This window comes from Ursus maritimus, unplaced genomic scaffold, assembly GCF_017311325.1.
Source record: "Ursus maritimus isolate PB19 unplaced genomic scaffold, ASM1731132v1 scaffold_15, whole genome shotgun sequence".
Taxonomy (NCBI): domain Eukaryota; kingdom Metazoa; phylum Chordata; class Mammalia; order Carnivora; family Ursidae; genus Ursus; species Ursus maritimus.
In genome coordinates, this window is record NW_024423897.1 from 22,712,989 (window position 1) to 22,734,478 (window position 21,490).

Sequence of the window (21,490 nt, forward strand, 5' to 3'; positions counted from 1 at the left end):
GTCTCTGGGGCACCGTGGGAAGCCTGCACCCCAGGCCAGGCCGGTGCGGCTCCCAGAGCATGTCCCCACCGGCTGAGGCCCAGCCCAGGCCCTCCAGGTCCTGGCAGGGTGTGGCTGCCCCCGAGGTGCCGGTACTGGAGAAGGTGGAGGGCCTTGGGGATCACGTGAAAGGAGGAACGTGTCCGTGCCTCTTGCATGGACGCAACAAGTATTTCCTGAGCGCACGCTCTGTTCCCAGCCCTGGGCTGAGCCCAGGGGGTACCACAGGCAAGACTTATGTAGTCTCTGTCCCTTGGGGCTCACAGCCTAATGGGAAGTGGACATGAGCTGAGATGAAGGGTCGGTTGCTTAACTGACTGAGCCACCCAGGGGCCCCAGAAGTTATTATTTAAATGAAGCCGGATAAGTACTATGAGCACAAACATGGAGCTCTGAGATGCAGAGAGCACAACTAGCTGGGATGGAGAAGGTATCAGGAAAGGCTCCCCCAAGGAGGTGACACTGGAGAGCTGGAGGTTGAATCAGAGTTAATTGAAGGAAGAGGATGGAAGAGTGTGCCTCAGAGTGGGAACTACACAGGCAAAGGCTCTGAGGTGTGTACTTTGATGGGGCACGTCAGCCCCGGGGAGGCTGGGGTTCCTACTCTTCTTAGGCCTGCTCAATCTTCCCCCAACTTTTGATGCGTAGGGCCTGGAAGGAATTGTAAAAGCCTTTTCTAGATTATCTAGAAGAGGGAGGCGGGCATGGTGGTGTGATTCTGGAAGCCAAGTCAAGTGAGAGAAAGCTGAGGAGCTGGAGGACTTGAGCAGGAAGAAGGGACCCCTCAGAGTGGAGGTGGGGCCTCCCCTCCCCTCTCCTCTCCTCTCTTCTCAGCAGGGGTGTCCTGAGCAGAGCCAAAGTGTAGAGGAACACAGAGGTGGAGTCCAGCTCAGCACAGGCAGGACTTCCGAATTCTCAGAACTGTTCCTCTCCCACCGCCACCCCTACCCCAGGCCCCCAGATGGACACGGCCTCAGGATGTAGGGAGCACTCTGGCCCCTGCCATGCGCGCACTCACAGCCCTCCCTCACCCTTTGCCTCCATCTTCCTCCTGCTTTCCCTGGTGAGATGACGCAAGCATGAAGTGGGAGATGGTTTAGGGGCCAGAATACCCTCAGTCCCACTCAGAATACTGCAGTGAGGAGTGCTCCTTTGTCTTATGGATGGAGAACTAAGGCCAGAGAGGGCCAGGGCCGTGCTGGAAGTCACACAAGCCTATGACGCACAAGAGTAGGGCACTCCAGCCTCTTTCCAGTCCGGCGCTTGGCCCTCTTAGCCCTTGGAGCCTCGCTCTCTGAACCTCTGAAAGCCTTCAGGGCGTGCAGGTGGATGGAGCCCAGGGAGAAACAGACCCTCCGTGTCCCGCCTGCTCTGTCTGCTCTGGCCCTGTCTCCAAGGCCTGCGAATATTTTTCGATTTCCCTTTTTGTAACCCATTCAAGAAAACCCATGCACAGCCAAAACAAGAAATATGTTGGGACTTCTGTTGGTTCAGTGTTCCCCGCAGCAAACAGAATCTTCAGGTTCCCAGCCTTCTGTGTCCCCCACGAGACTTCTGCTGGGTTGGCATGGGGCAGGCCTGTGGGGTGGGGGACAGCTCGAAGACACTGAGTCCCTGCTGCATCTTCTGGAGGCTGGCCGTGGGTGGCTGCAGCCTGGGATGGGAGGAGGGAGATGTATGGTTTCAGTAATCAGGTCCTAGAATTTTCTGCCTGTAAAATGCTGTAGTTTGTGGAGTTCTGGGCAGAGCTGCTGTGGTGAACTGGGGAGAAGAGAGAAAACCAAATAAATGGGGTGTCCAGCCCCCACAGTCCCTATCTCTTCTGATCTAGTTGCCATTTGGGGACCCGCATAGCCGTGTTTTGTTTGTTAATTTAAAAGGGCGTCGCTGCTTGAAAATAAATAAGAAAGAGAAAGCAAGTTTAAAAACGACCCACAGTTGAGTTCACAGATGGGCAAACTGAGGCCCAAAAAGGTGAAGGCATTTGCTTAAAGCAGTCAAAGGTGGGTGTTGTGGAAGCAGGGTATCCCTTTTGGTTCTCGGCTAATCTGACCCCAGCTTTTTAACTCTTCTGGAAATCTAGGAGCCCTCAGAGAATCTCATATGATCCACAGGCACTTTTCCTAGAAAAATGCATACTCATGACAACCTACAGCATTTTTATTTCCCATGGATCCCTCTACCCTAAAGTCCACAGACCCCAGGTGAAGGCCCCCTCTGATCCGAGAGGATGGGGTATTGGAGAGAGCAATGGACGATGAGTCAGGAGTCCTAAGTCTTGGCCTCAGTTTCTTCATCTGTGAAATGGGGAAAGAGTGGACCTTAATGGGAAGATGTTACTGGGCACAGCATCTCCTCATGCAGCCACACGTGGCCCACACCCTGGCCACTCAGTGGAGCTGCTCTGGCGGCCAGCCCCAGCTCTGTCCCTTCCCCCAGACATTCTGACTCCATGGGTCTGGCTTCCACACCCCCAGGTCTTGCTCTTTGCTGAGTGATCAGAATAGCTAACCTGGGTTGTGAGTTACTGACCACCAAGAGGTTCAGGATGCTAATCCTCTCACAGATAATAGGTCTGCCTGCATTTGACCAGGAACTTTCTGGAATCACCCCAGCTCATCTCAGAGGTAGAATGTTTAGGTATCTTAATTGACAGTGGGGAGACGTTCCCGGGGAGACGGGATTTTGATTATGAGCTGCCTGTCACATAGCATCCAGGCAAGATGGTGAGTGGCTAGAAACTCGGGACTGGAATTCTGGCGAGAGGAGGGGCTGTAGAGACACAGGTTTCAATCTTGCATGACGGTCAGTGGCCTTTACCATTTGCAGGGGTGGTGGGGTCACAGAATGCTTTGTGAAGCTGATGGAAACTAGGCGTCCTCTGCCCAGAATAATGCACAGACACAGAATCATTTTATTGAAATTTTAGGTGTGTTCACGACCACCCAGGACCTCCCCAGGGTTTCCCAGCTAAGGCCTGGGGGAGGGGATGGAGGGAAGGGGTAAGAGGGCAGTGGAGAGAGAACAGGGGTAGTGATTTGCGGGGAGAGGAGGCAGGGTGCCAGGGAGAGTGGAGCCACCTAGAAATGAAAGGGAGGATGGACCTCAAAGCTTGAGGTCAGTGGGGCCAGATGCCGCCTGGCGTGGGGCAGGCAAAGTAGATCAGGAGCATTGGGCTGCAGGGGCTGGGAGGGCACTGGGTGGGCGGGCCTGGCACAGCTTCCTTCCAGGGAGCCCGGAGGTGGGCACCAGATTGTGGTGGGTTCATGGAGTGTGGGAGGTGGAAAGAGGAGGCAGCGGATGTCGGACACTTGTTCTGGAAGTTTGGCAGCAAAGAGGGAGGAAGGAAGTGGCCCAAGCTGTTGGGTCGAGAGAAAGGTTCTTGGTTTTTAATTTAAAAAAATTTAGGGGAGCAGGATGATTGTTTATTTTTCCAGAATAAGGGAAACCTGTGTGTGTTTGAGGAAACAGCCAGTGGAGAGAAGACCCTAATAATTGTCAGGACCCATGACAATCAGCCCCTTAAGGAGTCCAGAGTGGAGGAGGGTTTTGTTTCCAGAAGGCCCCCATAAACAGTCTTCTGCCGGCTGAGACCCAGGGGCCTGCCCTGGGCTCTGGGCAGCTCAGAGTCAAGGTGGGGAGGTTTACTTTAGAGGAAATGGGCGGTAAGCAGTCTCGGGCAGTAGGAACCTCTTCGCGTCCCTACGTAGGAGAGACTTCTCACCAACGGCCTGGGAAGAAGTATGGCTGGGGGTCTTAATCCCCATCTTTCAAATGGGGAAACGGAGGCCCGGAGGGTAAGCAAGCTGGTAGCCAAGCTGGGTGAGGACCCAGCTGTTTCATCTCCCCATCGAATGCTCCCATGCTCGCCTGGCTTCCATGTCAGCATTTTGGGCTGTTTTAGGCCAGAGAGAGCGGTGAGCCCCCTGCAGGCTGACAGCCAGCATCTCCCAGGACACCGAGCCTGCCAGGCAGCCAGAAAGCAATTTCCCAGTGTGAATCTTGCTTTTCACGGCCCATTAGCACGTTCCTACATTCTCAGCCACACTGGACCCACTCTCACCGCGCCCTCTCCATCTGTCTGTTGGAGAGCTGGGCGGGGCCTCCCTGCCTGCTGGTGCCCACCCATAGGGGCAGGGTGCTCTGCCCTGGGGAGTACCCCCTTCCCCTCCTCACCGCAGCCCCCACAACCTCCTCTCCTGACTTGCCTCTTCCCCAGGCTTGGCAAACAAGGTCCATTTTATTTCTGATGATGCCAGCTGTTCTCATCACTTCGTAGATAATGATGCCTATAAAAGGCCTTGTTTCTTGAGCATTTACTAGACTCCAGGGACTGTGCTAAACCCACTGCATACCTTATTATATCTCACTGCACCCTTGAACCAACTGCACGGGGCGGGTACTCTTCTGATCTACACTTTACAGGGGAGGAAACAGGCCGACGGAGGTTAAGGAGCTTGCTCGTAAGTGGCTGCTCCACGGTTTGAACTCTGGTTGGCCTGGCTCAGGCGTCCCTGTCCTTATCCCCATAGAACTTCACACTCCAGTACGGCGGTCAGTAGCCACATATAGCTGCTCAAATGAAATAAAACTAAAAATGCAGTTCTTCAGTCCTACTAGCCAGATTTCAAGCGCTTCATAACCCCATGAAGCTAGTGGCTGCCACATGGAGCCACACAGAGTATTTCCGCCATCACAGGACATTCTGGTACAGAATACTACAGGTGGAAAGGGCTCTGTACCATCTAGCCTTGTTCTCGCCCGAACCCCCATGTTGCAGATGAAAGAAGGTGAAGCCCATATTGGGCAGGCCTCTGCCCAAGACCTCCCGGCTGGGCAGAGAGCTGAGATTCTGTCCCTCGAGCGTCTGTCTGTCTCACACACACACCTCCCTGGCCACATTCTGCGCTTATGGCCGCGGATACGTATTTCACACCCAGGGTGATGCACGGGTGCCTTGCCGCACCCAGAGCCTCATGGGATCTCACACGCAGGGCACTGATGGGGCTGCCCACACACAGCTGTGGGCAGACATGCCCCCTTGACCCCTTGTCACCCAGGAACACCTTTGCAGACCCTCCCCGGACCTGTCCATAGACACTCACACTGGCTTCACACACGCAGGCCTCGTCCCTTCCTCTCAGGACCCCCGGTCACTCCCTTCCACCCCGGGCTCCCCACCTTGGCCTCCTCCCCCCTCTGCCCTGTGCTGTTGCCCAGCTCCTGCCCTCCCGCCTGCTGCCCACCTGCTCAGCTCAGGGCCGGGGGAGGACTGGGCTGGCTTTTGTGTTGTTTGCCAAGGCTGCTGGGCTGTGGCCACTTGCTCCTGCAGGACAGCAGTGCAGAAATAGGCCTTTTTAAAGCAAAATATACCCAAGAGAGGAGGTTAGTCTCATTTCTGCTGCAGATGCTCCTCTGCCCCTTGTCTCCCTGACCCCCAGCACCGTGGCGAGCGGGGTGGATGGAGACCTGCGGCTGCATAGGTAGGGGTGAAGTGCCAAGTTCAATATCACAGTTGAGGATAAGTCACGATCAGACCACAGAGCTTTGCGAGCCCAGAGCCCCTGCTCCTGAGGGTCCTACTTCCCTGCCTTGGGTGGAGTCAGAAGAGCCAGTTTCCCCATCTGTTAAATGGGGATCATATTTCCAACTCCGCAGCCCCCTGTGGTCAAGAAGGAGCTTAGCAGTGCACGTGCATTTAAAAGGAGGCTACCTTCTCGGGTACCTGAGAGGCTGGTGCCCTCCGGACCAGTAGCTCTGAACTGGTTTTGATAAACTCCTCCCTCTGAGCAGCTGCTCAAAGCTATGTATTCTTGCCCCAGAAAAAAATGTACATACCTACTTCCAGAGGCACGGGATGTCCTTCAGCGGGTACGTGGCCCCTGCAGCTGCCCTCCCCATGTTAGAACCTAGTTAGGACCCCCAGTTAGGGGCCCCTGGGTGGCTCAGTCGGTTAAGCAGCTGCCTTCCCCTTGGGTCATGATCTCAGGGTCCTGGGATCGAATCCTGAATTGGGCTCCCTACTCAGCGGGGAGTCTGCTTCTCCCTTTCCTTCTGTGCTCTCTCTCATGTGCTCCAAGCACATAAATAAAATCTTTAAAAAAAAAAAAAAGGACCCCTACTTAGAAACTGGGATTTACACAAAAGCTTGGCATTGTGTTCTGAGAACGAAATTTAGCAAATGTACCTTCTCTTGTTTTATAGATGTGGCTCTTAGGTCCTCAGATCCTAGGGCAGAGCCCAGGTTCGGGGGGGCTGCCAAGAATCCCTGCAGAGAGTTGCATGCGACAGCCCCGTTGGTGCTGATGTCAGGGCATCTAGCAGGACTCCCCCAGAGGGCAGGCAGGAGACAATCCCCGGGACCACATGTTAAATGAAAATACAGATCTCTTGTGCCCCCGCCCAGGGGTTCTGGTTTGGTTCAGTCTGCATAGGGCCTTGGCATACGTACTTTAACAATATCCCCAGGGGATTCCAAAGCAGCCAGTTTGATAACCACTGGTCTAAGGTCTTTGCTTGGAATAGAATTTTTTACTTAGTTTTTTTACTTTTTACTTAGAATTTGTTTCTTGGGGCACTTGGGTAGCTCAGTCCGTTGAAGTCAGCCTTCGGCTTGGGTCATGATCTCGGGGTTCTGGGATCGAGCCCCACATTGGGCTCCCTGCTTGGCGGAGAGTCTGCTTCTTCCTCTCCCTCTGCCCCTCTCCCTGCTTGTGCTCTTTCTCTCTCTCTCAAATGAATAAATAAATTAAAAAAAAAGAATTTGTTTCTTTAGTGGAGAAATTATACCGATCCCTCCTTCACTGCCTTCCTCCTCCCACCCCTCCATCCTTCCATCCCTCCATCCCACATTAATTGGCCTCCAGCTCTGGACCAAACATGGGCTAGATGCTGGTGAGTGAGGCAGGGCTCAGCCCCTGCACGCAGGAGCTTACAGCCCCTCTCCTCCCATGCCCCTGCTCTCACTGGAGTTCTCCAACCTTTCCCAGAAGGGGCCACTTTAAACACTCTCCCCCGGGGCCTTTGGGAACCATGGCAGCCAGCTGGGCAGGGAACTGAAGGTCTTTGGGTCCATCCCCTGTCTGGGGCGGGTGGGCACCTTCGCGAGACCAGTGGTGCTCTACCTTCTCTAGATGCCTGCTCCTACTCCTAACACCCTGACATAAGATCCACTCCCCTGTCTCATTCAGTCTTTCTCACTGTGGATTCAATGCACCTGTTCCTACAAGTAACATCGACGGAGGCCCTACTGGTAGCGGACACTGGGTATCGGGGCACAGGGACGTGGACGTGATCTTCAGGAACTTACTGTCAGGTGGGAGGGACAAACAGGATGAGCAACCAAGCAACCGTGAACTTGGGCTAGATGGGGAGGGGCGAAGTGCTCCGGGAGCACGGGTGAGGGAGTCCTTAACAGGGAGGCTTCTCTGGGAAGGAGACGCAGGTCTTGCTGCTTTCCTGGGGCAGGAAGGGGGTGAGGGAAGGACAGCAAGGGTGCACACCCCAGGGAAAGTCCATTGCTGCGTGTGACGATCCACTTGCCCAGGAATTCTGGTGCAAGTGGATAGTCTAGTGCTTTCTAGTGCTTTCATACAAGATCACATTTCCTGGTTTCATGCCCCCTCCTGGTTCTTTCTTCCTCATCCCTCTCCAGTTTTCCATTCCCTCCATTCATGCCGCGCAGACATGAAACCAGAGACGCCGGGCCCAGGGCGTGTGCAGAGAGGGCGTCTGGGCCCGCCTGCAGGCTTCCTGGGCTTGGACCCGCCCTTATGCTGAGGACAGGGCATCCAAGTTTGGAGGACGTGATGAGGTGTGGCCATGTCAGGAACCTGGGTGTGGCAGGGTCCCTTGGTGGGGGTGCCAATACCTGAGCTCGAGGCCTGGCCCCGCCTACGGCTAGCTACGTGATCCCTGAGCCATCTACACCGAGCTGCACTGGAGCTCCGAGTCTTCAGCTCCACCGCTGACGTAAGGAATCAGAATCTGCATTTTAATGAGATACCCTGGTGACTCAGAGACACATTAGAAAAGGGAAACCTGCCCACAGACTTGCTTCTTGCCATTAGTCTGTGGTTGGGGTGTTCATGGCGGTGACTACGGTCAGTGTCTGGTAGCTTCGGGGCCTCCTCTGGGGGGCGAAGGAGCTGCACCGGATGACCTTTGTGATAGGGGGTATGATATCATTCCTAGATGCAAGATCAAACCCCTGCACTGGGTTTATTGGGCCAGATACCGTGTTTAGATTTTTTTTTTTTTAAGAATAAGGTGCCAGTATTTAAGAATTGGGAAATTTCACCTAAAGGTCCAGACTTCAGGTTTTTATCAAAAAATTGAACAATTTGGGAAGTGGTTCACACTCCACATGGTGGTAATCAGCGTCCCCATGCAAAGCACTGACACAGCCCTCGCTCCAAATGTTTCCCAACCACTGATACTTTGAGGATCAAGTCCCAGGCGCCTCTTAAAACATGAAAACAGGGGCGCCTGGGTGGCTCAGTCAGTTAAGCGGCTGCCTTCAGCTCAGGTCACGATCTCAGCTCTGGGATCAAGCCCCGCATCGGGCTCTCCGCTCAGTCAGCGGTGAGTCTGCTTCTCCCTCTCTTTCTGTGATGTCTCTCGCTTTCTCTCTCAAATAAATAAATAAAATCTTTTTAAAAAATCAAATAAAACAGGAAAAGATGTTCAGCCTCCCTCAATATGAGAATTACAAACCAAGCCTACAGTGAGTCACCATTTCCCACATGTCTCACTAGCAAAGATAAGAAAGTTTGAGGACACACTGTGAGCAAGGGTGGAGGAAAATGGTCCCCTCACATACTAGGGAAAGTAAGTTGGTACGATCTCTAAGCTGGATAATCTCCCATCATCCGTCATAATTACCAATAACACCTACTCTTTGACCAAATAATACCAGTTCTCGAAATTTATCCACAGACACTTGCACACATGGGAAAGGTAATTCCAATGCACACAGAGACGGTTAGTCATTGCAGTGCTGTTTGTAATATGGATGGAACTGTGGATTGAACTAACCTAATTGCCCATTGATAGGGGACTGGCTGGGTACATCCTAGGACAGCCATATGATTAAATAATGAGGAGCTCTTTCTGTTACAATATGGAAGGAATATCTCCCAAATACTGACTGTGATTCTGACACTACATGATTCTAATGCTTTACAACCTGGTGAGCCCGACTTATTTCAACTCTGGAAGGCGCACCTCTCCTGAGGCCAAGGTCCTCATAATCCGCTGGCAGGGGTGCTCCTGGGTCGCCAGCCCTGCCCTGTCCCTGAGTCAGGCCATGCAGCCCCCGTGAGTTTGAGCAGCCCTGCAGGAGGGCTCCCCAGCCAGCACGGTACAGACGCGTGAACCTGGGCCTGTCCTAGCGATGCATCTGTTGGGCCTGTCCTTACCTCCGCCCCCTTCTCTGTCCTAGGGGAGCCTTCTCGGTGGTGCGCCGTTGCGTGAAGGTGCTGGCTGGCCAGGAGTATGCTGCAAAGATCATCAACACCAAGAAGCTCTCAGCCAGAGGTAGGTGGCGGGTCCACTTCTCGCCCGCCCTCTGGGGCTCTTCCTCCCTTGACGCCTTGGGTTAGGAGCCCGACCTGGCTCTGTCCCCTGGGGGATGCTGCAGCGGGGAGATTCTTGTTCCTGTGAGTATTAGAACAGACCCCTCCCTTTTCCTTCCTTAGGGGATCTAGACTGGAGGCCACAGCCTCTCAGACAGGCCAGGCTCTCTGCCTCCCACCCAGGTGAAGGCTAAGGTGCCAGGTGGGACTTCCTTTCCCTGCCCTTCTGCCACTTGCTTCTTTGCTCATCTCCAGACCTGTGCACCCACCACTCCCTTCCCTGGCTCCTTACAAGGCTGGTCCTTTTTCAACCTTCAGGTCTCGGCTCAATGTCACATCCTTTGAGAGACTTCCCTGACCCTTACACCTGAGAGCATCTCCCCCAATTTATATCTGTTATTATTGGTTACCTTCTTGGTGGCTTTCCCCCAATTTGTATCCCATTCACTGGCTTGGTCCCTTGCTTAACACGCATCTTGACTACAAGCTCCAAGAGAGCAGGGACGGAAGGCTCTCGTTCCCTGCTATCCCCAGTACCTAGGACAGCACCCAACTCATTCCCGGGGCTCTGCCAGTGTCCACTGAGCTCCAGGTGCATTTGGCTTCAGCCACACAGGTCCGCCCTCTCCTCCCTGAATATATTCCCTAGAACAGGGACTCCCAAACCAGTCCTCACCCTGGAACCCCTGGAGAGCTTCCAGAACTCCTGATGCCTGGGCCCCACCCCCAGCAGTTGTGACTTCATCCATGTGGGGTGTGACCTGGTTTGAAAAAATCCCAGGTAATTCCGGTTGGGAAGTGGTCCTAGACCAGCAGCGTCAGCATCACCAGGAGACGGCTAGAAATGCACATTCTTGTTTCCAGACTTAAGGAATCAGGATCTGTCTTTGAACAAGGTACCCTGGTGATCCGTGAGGATACTGGAACTCGGAAAGCCTGCCCAGGAGCCTTGCTTCTTGCCCTTAGCATGTGTTTAGAGCAGTAACGGTAGCGACCATGGTCAGTGCATTGGGGCAGGTTATCTTAAAAAATCCAGTGCCCGCTCTGAATGCTGTCTTAGCTGCCTTGGGGAGGCCTGGGGGTGGAGGGAATCCTGCTGGGTGCGGCGGGTACAGGTGCAGCATGGGACACGTCATGGGAGGGGCTGGTGTAGTGGCCAGGTGTTCACCTGGCATAGCGGCAGCTGTGTCGGGGCCGGGGCCCAGCAGGGGTGGGGTTCCTAGACGCTGGTACAGGATGTTCACATGGTCCCCTGCAGGCCTCCCAGCAGGCCCCGTGTTGGACCACGTGTTGCTGCCTTTCATCTCTTTGGCTCAGTGTTGCTGGGAGCCCAGCACTTTCTCCTGGTTACTGAACTCCCCTGTAGGCAGCCAGTGTCCTGCGGGGAGAAGAGGCTGGGCGCGTGGAGGGTGGTTCTCTGAGGGCTGGGGGCCGGGATGGCACACATTCAGCATGGAAGCTGGTGTGGAAGGATGACATGGTGGAAAGTCTGGAGCCGGAGCCGGGGGCAGGGAGCCAGGGTGGGTAGGGTGGCCGCAGGAGTGTGGCCTCATGTCCAGATGCTAGGATCTGCCTTGCTTACTGTGTGACGAGGGGCAATCAGGCGGCTTCCTGTGCTTTAGGTCTCTCGTGGTCAAAGGAGATGTCCCAATCCCTGAGATACAAGGGGGCAAGATTAGAGCCATGACTCGGGGTGACTGGTTGAGGTTGCTTCAAAATGAGTGAGGGTCAGGAGTCAGGGTCCTCCCTGGAGGCTGGAGTACTTGGGTCAGTTCACGGCATTCTCAGAGCGACACCGCTCCCCGCCTCCTGGTTCTCTCTCTCTCTCTCTCTCTCTCTCTCTCTCACACACACACACACACACACACTCTGACAGGAAGAGACAGATGTGTATGGGGGACAATGGAAGGGGCACTGCCTCTTTTCTGGAAGGTGCCTAAGCATTCCTTGGGCAGTGAGGACTCTGGGCCGTGCCAGGAGGAAATCAGCAAGTCCCCTGTCTTTGGCAATTTCTTGAGCCTTTGACATCCTTAAAGGAAGGTGGCCCAGGCCTAGGTGAGTGTGGAGGGTGGGGATGGGGAGGTTCTCAGGGGAACCTTCTCAAAGAAGTCTGCCAACTGCCAATGCTTCTCTCCCCAGCGGGAGAGGAGGAGCCGAGCTGCTTCTAGCAAGTTCCTTTGTTTGCCACTCATGGTGCCTGGGGAGGGGAGCGATTTGATGCTGAATATTTGGCAACATACCCTAAGCTTCTCCTGCTGGCACTCCCAGGGACTTTGGCAGCTCCCGGCGGGGCCTGGCCCACCCGGGGCGTCCGTCCTCCCCCCAACCCCAGGGAGCTGAGGCTTCCCCTTCCCCACCCGGGTCAGCCTCTTCTTCTGTTGAGTGGCTCCCCAACCCAGGAGATATTTTTCATATGTATTTTAAAACTACTCTTTTAGATAAAACGCTCATAGTGTAAACAATTTTAAGAAGTCACAAAGACATGGAATGGAAAGTGAAAATTTTGCCTGTCTCAGGCCCTGCCAGATCCCCTTGGGAGCCTTTAAAAAAATGCGGCTGCCTTAGTTACACTCTGGAGGGCTGGAGTCAGCCGGTGAGACCCCAGCTCCCGCAGTGTCGATAGCTGGTGCGCTCAGCGGTAACTCCCTGCCGGGGGCTCCGTGGGCTTCCAGCCACAGCCTCACCCAGCGCACAGAAGACACTCATTACCATTCTAGGGGACGCTGGGCACATGGATGCGGCCGGTGCAGCCAGGAGTGAATGACGGGGGTACAGAGACCTCCACGGTAACCACTGTCCACCCGAGTGCTGAGGGGTCACTTCCCAGCTCCCTGGCAATCAGTCCCAGGACATGGGGTGAGAAGCATGGCATGAGCTAATCCAGGCTGCCCCTGAGCCTCAGGTCCGTGCTGTGAAGGAGGCAGTGAGACAGAGCCTTCCCGTCCTCCTCGTCTTATTCCCCACCCCTGCTCAGCACTCTTGGCCCCTGGGATTATTCTGCCAACCTCCCAGGATCAGGGCCCCTGTTGAGGCCTCTAGAGGGTCTGGGCATTTCCTCTTCTGAGACCTGGAAGTCTATTTTTTCCCTGGTTCCTGTGCCTCGGGCCAGAGTCACATCTGCCTGCTGGAGCACTCCCCCTAAGCCCCCCACCCTGGCTCCACTTTGCTGACGGAGCCTTCCAGGCTGCCCAGTTGTATTTCCCCCATGCTCTGCTCCGTCTTGCCCTGCCCTGCTGGCACTATCTGGCCCCAGGAACCTCACCCTGAACCTTACTTTCACTCATCCCTCCCTGCCAAGCTCTTGGGCAGGGCAGGGCCCCTTCACCCCAACACCCCGGAGGCCTGCCCCTAGGGAGGGAGGGAGAAGGTTCACAAGGTATCATAATGAGCATTAGGGGCAATCCTGGGCGGGAGGCTTCCCTCAGGCCTTTTACCATTGTGAGACTGTATCCAGCTGAATGGATTGATCTATCAAGTAATTAATTATGAGAAGGGGAAGCAATATAGTAATTTTCAACATGGGTTGAAATCCCAGCTTTGCCATTTCTTAGCTATGGGTCCTTAGACAAGCTGTTTAGTGGCTCTGGGCCCTGGGGCATGGCCGTGACTGACAGACAAGGTCTTGCTCTCATTGCACCTGCTTTCTAGGGAGGAAGACTGTAAAGAACATTAAACATGTAAATACTCTAGCAACGAGTTATAAAGAAAACGAGATAGGGTAGTGGGGAAGTGATGGACCGGGAGGGACCCTCAGAAAAGGCAGCCAGGGAACCTTTCCGAAGAGCTGATATTATGCTAGACCTGCCTGAGAAAAGGAGGCAGCTATGAGAAGACCGAGGGGAAAAGCATTCTGGGCAAAAGGCCCAGCAAGTGCAAAGGCCCTGGGGTGGGAAGGGGGTTGGTGTGCCCGAGGCCAGAAAGGTGGCCACTGTGGCCGAAGCTCCAAGGGCAAGATGAGGCAGGACCAGCGGGGCCTGGCTGGCTGTGGTGAGGAGTTTGGATTACAAGTACAATGGGAAGTTCGAAGAGTTGTTGGAGAGTTTGAAGCCAGGGAGAGACAGCATCTAATTCATATTTTAATAAGAGGTCTGTGGCTGCCGAGGACAATTGGCAGGAGTGGGGAGGGCATCCAGGAGGGGTTCCTCAGAGCTGTGGGCTCTAATGAGGCTTGACCACCTTATTGAGTGACTTTGATAACGGGACAGCTCCTTATCACTGGGCCTCAGTTTCCTTACCTACAGAACAGAGCAAGGCCTCAGAGGTCAAGAGAAACACAGTCCCTAATTTCTTTGAGGAATGTTAGAAAACAAAAACATGTCAGAGTTACAAAAACTGCTGAAGAACATATATGTTTGCATACATTCAACAAATTAATGCTTTTAGCATCGGAAGCTGCAATGTGGGGTGATTGCACTATGCACAAGACGATTAGTTAGCTGCTGGTGTTTCCGGCAGTGCGGGCTGGCCATCGGGCCCGAGTCTGAGGCTGTGTGACCCGCGTGTCCTTTCAATGCTGTCAGTGTAACTCTGCTCCTGGGTAACCTCAGGTGGCGGGGAAACATCAGAATTCTGCTGAATGTGTAGCCTGGACCAGCCTCGTCCCCTGAACCCAGAGCCCCCAGCCCCCTCTGATAGGCCCCACTTGACCGGCCCGATCTCTGGTTCTGCTGGGGATGATGGGGTTGGGGCAGGGTTGTAGCGCCAGGAAAGGGTCCCGCTGTCCTCAGTCCACTGAGGGCCCCCAGCAGCCCTGGATGGACATGCCCCTCCTTTGTGTGGGAACTAGCCTCCTGCCATCCTGGAGGATGTGGAAGCAGGCTGGGAGGCCGGGGGACCAAGGGGGATGTCCCCCAGTGTAGACAACCTCCCCTCCCCCAGCCTGTAGCCTTCAGCTGGGGAGCTGAACTATACTCTATGGAAACAGGAGTGGACTTCCTGCTTTGCTGACCAAAAAGCCACATTTCAGCATTGCTTTTGGCTTCTGCAGCCCAGAGAGGAAGGCCAGTGATTGCTCTAATAAAGGGGAAAGGGGAGCTGGCTGCCTAGGCACAAGGGCTGGGACTTTCTCCATCCTTATTGCCCTCCTTGGTGGCTGCCTGCTCTGAAGGGGCTAGTCAGAGACTGGAGTTCTAATCCTGGCTCTGCCTCGAGTGTCTGCGTGAGTTCCCTCCTATGCGCCCCGATTCCCATTCAGAAATTGGGGGCAGGTGGAGGTGGTGGTGATGAGTCAGGGCGTGGAGAGCAGTAGGGCACAGTGAAGCTCACCCCTGCAGTCTGACTGCCTGGGGACCAAGTGTGGCTTCACTGATGGCTGCAGGTGTGACTCTGAGCCTCTAGGAACGTCTGTTTCCTCCTCTGTAAAGTCAGAACGTGACAGCCCCTCCCACAAAGGGATGTGGTGAGAACAGGAGATGGATACAAAGGTGCTCTGCACAGTGCCTGGCCCAGTGAATATTCTACTGGCTCCCTTTGTATCGTGCTGGTTTTTAAAATTAAGGCATTAGCTATGGAATTGTGAGAAAAGCACCAGAAAGGAAATTGAGAAGTGCATAAAATGGGGACAGTGATGCCCTCAGTGCAGGGTGGTTGGGAAGACTGAAGGGAGTCATGGGTAGGATTGTCCCCAGGAGCCTCAGAGCGGGAGACCATGGGGGCAGATCCTGAGCAAGGCCTCTCTTCCTGGGGGTGTGGACAAAAGTCCTGGAAAGCAGGTGGGAGAGCTCCGGGTAAAGCCCCCAGGCAGCCACATACGGGTTCTAGTCTGTAGATTCTTTGGGGCTTTCTCTGCCTCTGGCAGAAGGGAAGTGGCCTCTGTGAATTAATACAGCTCTTCTCCTGCCGAGAAATATACGCTCCCCTAAAAAGGGTCATCATTCAATGGTTTAGTCTTTAATTCAATTATTTCTTGAGCACTGACTATGTGCCAGGCATATAAGTAGCATCTACTCATATAAGCATATGAGTAGATGCCAGGTGTATAACAGAGACAAAGTTCTTGCCCTTAATGGTGAAGGTGTCCATGAGACAAAGTGAGATGTGTGGCCCTGGGGCCCTGAGAACACAGAGGAGGGGTCCCTACCAGCCTGGCAGTCAGGACAGGCTGCCAGGAGAGGGTATATCTGAGGATAGGTTGGAGTGAAGGAGTGGTAGCCAGTGAAGGACCGGTGGGAAGTTGAGAGGGAAAGTTCCAAGCTGAGAGAACTGCACGGGTGGGTGAAGACCCCTAAGCCCAAGCGGGAGGTCTGAGCAGGGTCTGAAGAGATGCCATTTAGCAGTTCAGTCTGGCTGCAGTGCCGTGCGAGGGGCAAGGCTGGCGGCAGGGCGGCGGGAGCCAGCCCCAGTGGAGGGTGGTGCGTTCCAGGCTCTGCGGATGGGGCTCAGGGATGCACTTCATCTGAGAGCCCCGGAAACCACGGCCCAGAGAGAGGAAGGGACTTCTGAGGGGCCGCAACCCTGCCCCCGCCACCCCACATCTGCTGCATCCCACTGCCTTCCTGGAGACCCCCGGACTCCTGCCAGAAAGGCCGGCTTATCCCGGTGGGGCCCAGGGGCTGCCCCGGGAGGTGCCGATCCTAAGAGGCCATGAAGGGGCCGACACGGAGTGGGTGAAGTTTCCTCCCTCACCTGGGACTCAGCTGGGTGTCTGTGTTTCAGACCATCAGAAGCTGGAGCGCGAAGCCCGCATCTGTCGCCTGCTGAAGCACCCCAACATCGGTGAGCTGTGGGGCACGCGCGAGGGGTGTGGGTGGAGCCTGGCCCTGCTCCCCTGCCTGAGCTGGTGGGTGTTCTGGGCTGGGAGGGCAGCTGCTCTCTTCTCTGGGGATGGCGGCAGCAGTGATGGGAAAGGGGGTGCCTTTGATGGTCTCCACATTTCTCAGAGACCAGCTTGGTTGGGGGGAAGGTGAAGAAGGGGCCCTTCCTCCTAGCCCACGCTGCCGGCAGCCTCCCTCAGAAAAGCTGTTTCAGGAAAACTCCCGAAGCTCCGAGAGAGACGAAAATAGGCCAGGCTTGGCCTTGACCGTACGGCCCACTCCCCAAACCTACCCCAAGCTGAGTCAGCCTGGCACTGCGGCCTGCCCACCTACCTGGAGCAGCGGCCTGCCTGCCCCCCAAGGCAGGCGCCACGGTGGCCCCGGCCCCAGGCTGCAGGGGAGAGGTTGGGCCTAGACCACACATCCCTGCCTGACCTCCCCTCTTCCCCCATGCATGACTGGGGGTCTGCATCCCTGCCCATCAGGGTTCTGAGTTGGGGTGGAGAGGGGAGGAAGAGCGGTTTCTAGATAGAGGTCTGTCAGGGAATGGCTGTGTGACCTTGGGGAGGAGCCCTGCCCTCTCTGGGCCACTTTCTCCCATCTTCACAAGGAGACACCCTCTGTATCATCTGAGCATCCTGTTAAAAGGCAGATTCTGGTTCAGTGGGTTTGGGTGGGACCCAAGATTTTGCACTTCTGACGTGCTCCAAGGTGATGCCAGGGCTTCAGGTTCACAGACCTCACTGGGGAACAAGGCCTAGGGGCTCCCTAAGCAATATCCGGACTTTGACAGCTACCACGCCTTTGTCCTTGGCGAGGAAGCATCTCTGTGCCCAGAGCCGCGAGGGTTAACTCCTGCTGGAAAGAAGCATCTCCATCTGCTATTTATACCCCAAAAGGCACCTCCCCTTCCGTGTGCCCAGGGAAGGGGAGCAGAACTGTGCAAACAGCAGCCAGAGGCTCCAGGACCAGAATCGGAGGAGGGGCGGCAGGGCTGCTGGTGGCCTGCTTGCGGACTCACCATGGGGCCTAGGTGGCTCCTGCCCTGCTCAGGGCCTCTGGCCGCCCAGCGGTATGATGGAGGGGTTGCGAGGGAGCTCTGACTACAAAGTCCCATGGTTCTTAGAAAGGCTGGCAGCCCCAGAGGAAGGACGAGGGGAGCGCGTGTGCGGTAAGTGTGCACATCACAGCTGTCTCAGGTCAACGCTGCCTCCTCCCCCTCTCAGCACCTCCCCCCTTGCCCCGCTATACATGGGGAGCAGTACGTTATGGGCTCTGGGGCTGACAGACTGCAGCTCAAATCCTGGGTTTGCTGCTTCATTGCTGTGTGACCCTGGACATGTTGCCAAACCACTCTGAGGCTGTTTCCTCTTCTGGAAAATGGCGATGATACCGCCTCATGGGGTTGTGATGATTAATTAAAGCATAGCCCCATGACGGTCCCGAGGTAAGTGCTGCTCGCCTTTTTCCTCAGTCTACACCTTCCCACAAAACAACCTTAGCCCAAAACATAACCTCCATATGCAATCTCACTCGTCCGAGCCATCACGGTGTTTGGGGGACTGTGTTTCACGGGGTGGTTGAGAGAATGGGGTTTGCCCCTGGGGGCCCAGTCCCAGCTCTGCTGTTCACTAGGCGATGGAGCGCGCACGGGCCCAGGAGGGTCGTTGTGGGGCCACCCTTTACAACAGCTGGGCGGGTTAAATGAGAAATCGCAAGGGAAGCACTTAGCACAAGCCGGGTCCGTGGTAAAGTCGCAGAAATGACACTTCACCATCGTCATCATGATCAAGGCCTTTACTCCTTCCCTCCTTCCTTCCTTCCTTCCTTCCCCCGGCCGCAAGGGTAGCTGGGGCCCCACCACGTGTCAGGGCCTCTGCTGGGGGCTGAGGCGGGCACGGCTGAGGCACAGGGACGTGGAGGGCAGAGCTGAGCCCCAGACCAGGAGGATGTGGGGAAGGTCCCCGACGCTATCTCAGGGCTGCGAGGGCCCTGGAAGGAGCTGCTTCCTGAGCCTCGAAGCATCTCACTTCTAAGTGATTATAATCCGCCCAAAGAAGGGCAGAGAGGTGCAGCTGCGGATGCAGGACCTGAGAGGCGAGGCCGTGCCCGGAGGGGCTCGACTGAGTCCTAGTCAGCCTGCTCGGTGACTCCAGCCACACTAACTGGCTACTCCCCGTGTGTGGCTCCAGCCCCGAGGGGACCAGGTCAGGGAGGCCCTGGCTCAGCACAGGGTGGGGTCCAAATGTGCTGTGCATGCAGGACAGGGACCGTGCCCCACACTCTACCATCACCACCTGCTGATGGGGCCGACCCCAAAAGCCACCGCAGGGAGCAGGGGACAACCTGAGAGTTTAGCAGGAGATTGGGGGTCAGCAAGAGAAGTGAGGCTGGTCGATGAGGAAGACGACAGTGTCTTCCTTTGTCAAGTTCCTCCCAGTGCCAGGGAAGAACTGCGTTGAGGGCTTTGCGAGCGTCATCGACTAACCCCCCACAGCAGGCCAGTGGTGTTACCACCAGGGGTAGAAAAGGAGGCTCAGAGAGGCTACCTAATGTGCCCAAAGTTACCCAGCTTATAGGAGGCTGAGCTGGGAGGTGAGCCCAGCAAGACGGACTCCAGAGCCCAGGTTCCCAGCCATCATTGAGCTTCCCAAGTGGACATCAGGGGTGTGCCGTCGGGGGGCAGTGGATAGGGGAGCAAGCACTGCCCTTCAGTTTCCAAGAAAAAGACGAATCACTGCTGGAAGTATGAAAGGAATGTCAGAAATTCGTGAGTCCAGCTATAGAAATGAAAACTAGGTTACGGATTTGTTGAATCTATGGCAATATTTTAAAAAGTCAAAAACTGGCAACATAGCTCAATGACCACAGACATATCAGTCTCTACGAGGTGGTGAGACCCTTTCATACCCCGTGGCGGCTCTTGAATCTTTCTTCTCCTCTTGGGCTTTGGACTGCTCTTTCTCAGGGCAGCCATCCCTGGTGGGAAGGGAGGTTTCATGGGTCCTGTCTCCTGGGTTCTGAGCTGTGATGGTGCCCCCCCTCAGGGACGAAAGCCCACCCCAGTGCCCTTATGCAGGTGGGGGCTGGAATCCAGCCTGGGTCCCCCTTGCCTGGCTGCTTAGAGGGGCAGCCTTTTTTTTTTTTTAAGATTTATTTATTTATTTGAGAGAGAGAGAGCACAAGCAGGGGGGAGGGGGAGAGGGAGAGGGAGAAGCAGGCTCCGTAGGGAGCCTGATGCAGGACTCGATCCCAGGACCCTGGGATTATGACCTGAGCTGAAGGTAGCCACTTAACCAACTGAGCCACCCAGGCACTCAGAAAGAGTCTTTTTAAAAACTTCATCTTGATACACTAATGATGCAAGTTTATTGTAGATTAATGAGAAGACAACTTTTAAAGTATCCTCTATAAACTTGGTACTTAGAGCTAATACTGTATGATACATATTTCCATATGATATATGATGTCTGTACCTTCTCAAGTGTTTCTATACATATTGTCTCAGGTCAGGTTTCTTAGAAGTAGAGCCTGAGGCAGGGATTCAGGTGCTTGTGATCTACTGTGGGAGCGCTCCCAGGGGAGACCTGCAAGGGACGGGGTGAAGCAGGATGGAAAAAGGGAAGGAATTGACCAAAGATGTGGCCTCAGGTCAAGTCTAACTTTCACCTGATTCCAGGTGTGTGTACAGGGTGCAGTGGGGAGGCCTCTGGAACATAAATCTTGTTTTGGGCTTGTCCCTCCCTAAGGCAAGGAGATTGGCCCTTTGCACTGACCCTGCCTTCCCACATTAGTCAGTCATTGGCTGCAGGTTGCAGGTAACCTTGTGCACCAGGCGCCTCCGTCCGTGGTGGGCAATTCACCAGTGAAGGGGAGTAAACGTGGGCTGTCAGCAGCCACCTCTCCCAGAGGCTGCAGGCTGGCCGTCCCATCTTACGGAAGGGGACCTGGCCAGGGCACGCAGAATCTACAGGATGCTCGCCTCAGTACACATGTACATGTCAAAACCCAAGCCTACCTCTGCGTTGAAATGTATTAAAAAATTGAAATAGGTGAATAGATAGAGGAATGCTTAGAAATGTAGTAAAACAAGTGTAAGATTAATGATAGAATCTAAGTGGTGGGTCCATGGGTGTTCACTGGAGTGTATGTGTGAATTTTTTTATAATAAAATGTTGATTAAAAAACTAAAGCAGGATTATATAATATGCACTCTTAGGCAACCTGCTTTTTAGTTTTGCTTTACAAAATATTTAAAACAGGGGCGCCTGGCTGGCTCGGTCGGTAGAGCAGGTGACTCTTGATCTCGGGGTCCTAAGTTCCAGCCCCACATTGAGCGTAGAGTTTCCTTAAGTATAAAATAAAATATATTTAAAACATCTTGGGGCATCTGAGTGGCTCAGTCGGTTGAGCATCTGCCTTCGGCTCAGGTCACGATCCCAGGGTCCTGGGATCGAGCCCTGTGTCGGGTTCCCTGCTCGTTGGGGAGCCTGCTGCTCCTTCTTCCTTTGCCTCTCTGCCTGCTTGTGCTCGCACTCTCTCTCTCCCTCTAATAAATAAAAAAATCCTAAAAGAAATAAAAATAAAACATCTTGTAGTCATTTAGAAGTACATATCATCATTTAAGAATTTAAAAAATTTTTAATTTAGATTTGAGTTCCAGTGGTGCCTGGTTGGTTCAGTCAGTGGAGTGTGTGACCCTGGTCTCAGGGTTGTGAGTTCTGGCCCTGCATTCAGAGTTTACTTAAATAAATAAATCTTTAAAAAAAAAATCGCATTCAGGTCCTCCTCCATCTCTGGTCCCCTTCTTCCCCCCTCCCATAGTAGATACCTACACTGGTGGATTTGACGCCTGCCTCTCCAAACTTTATGTGCAGATGGGAGAGCCGTAAGCCATTGAGGGGACTCAAGACTGAGTCAGAAATACATGCATATGGCCAGAATTCTGATGGTACCAGGGCTTACAGTGAAAACAAAGTCTCACCCACCTACTGCTCCTGCTCTCCCAATTCCTCTCCCCAAGGTCCTCCAATGCCCACTTTTTGGTATCCTTGCAGAGAGGCTAATGCCATTAACAAGCTTAAATACATCTTTTTAAAAAGTACCACGCACTGTTTTGCACTT

The 21,490-nt window shown here is 54.4% G+C and overlaps 1 protein-coding gene across 1 annotated transcript in view; it reads left to right on the forward strand.

Moving 5' to 3' along the window:
• Positions 1–21,490, forward strand: part of CAMK2A (calcium/calmodulin dependent protein kinase II alpha) — a 59,383-nt gene that overhangs the window by 5,299 nt on the left and 32,594 nt on the right. Inside the window, exons 2-3 of the mRNA XM_008692512.2 lie at positions 9,482–9,576; positions 16,269–16,328. Coding sequence (XP_008690734.2) covers positions 9,482–9,576; positions 16,269–16,328 — 155 coding nt within the window. The remainder of the gene's footprint in view (positions 1–9,481; positions 9,577–16,268; positions 16,329–21,490) is intronic.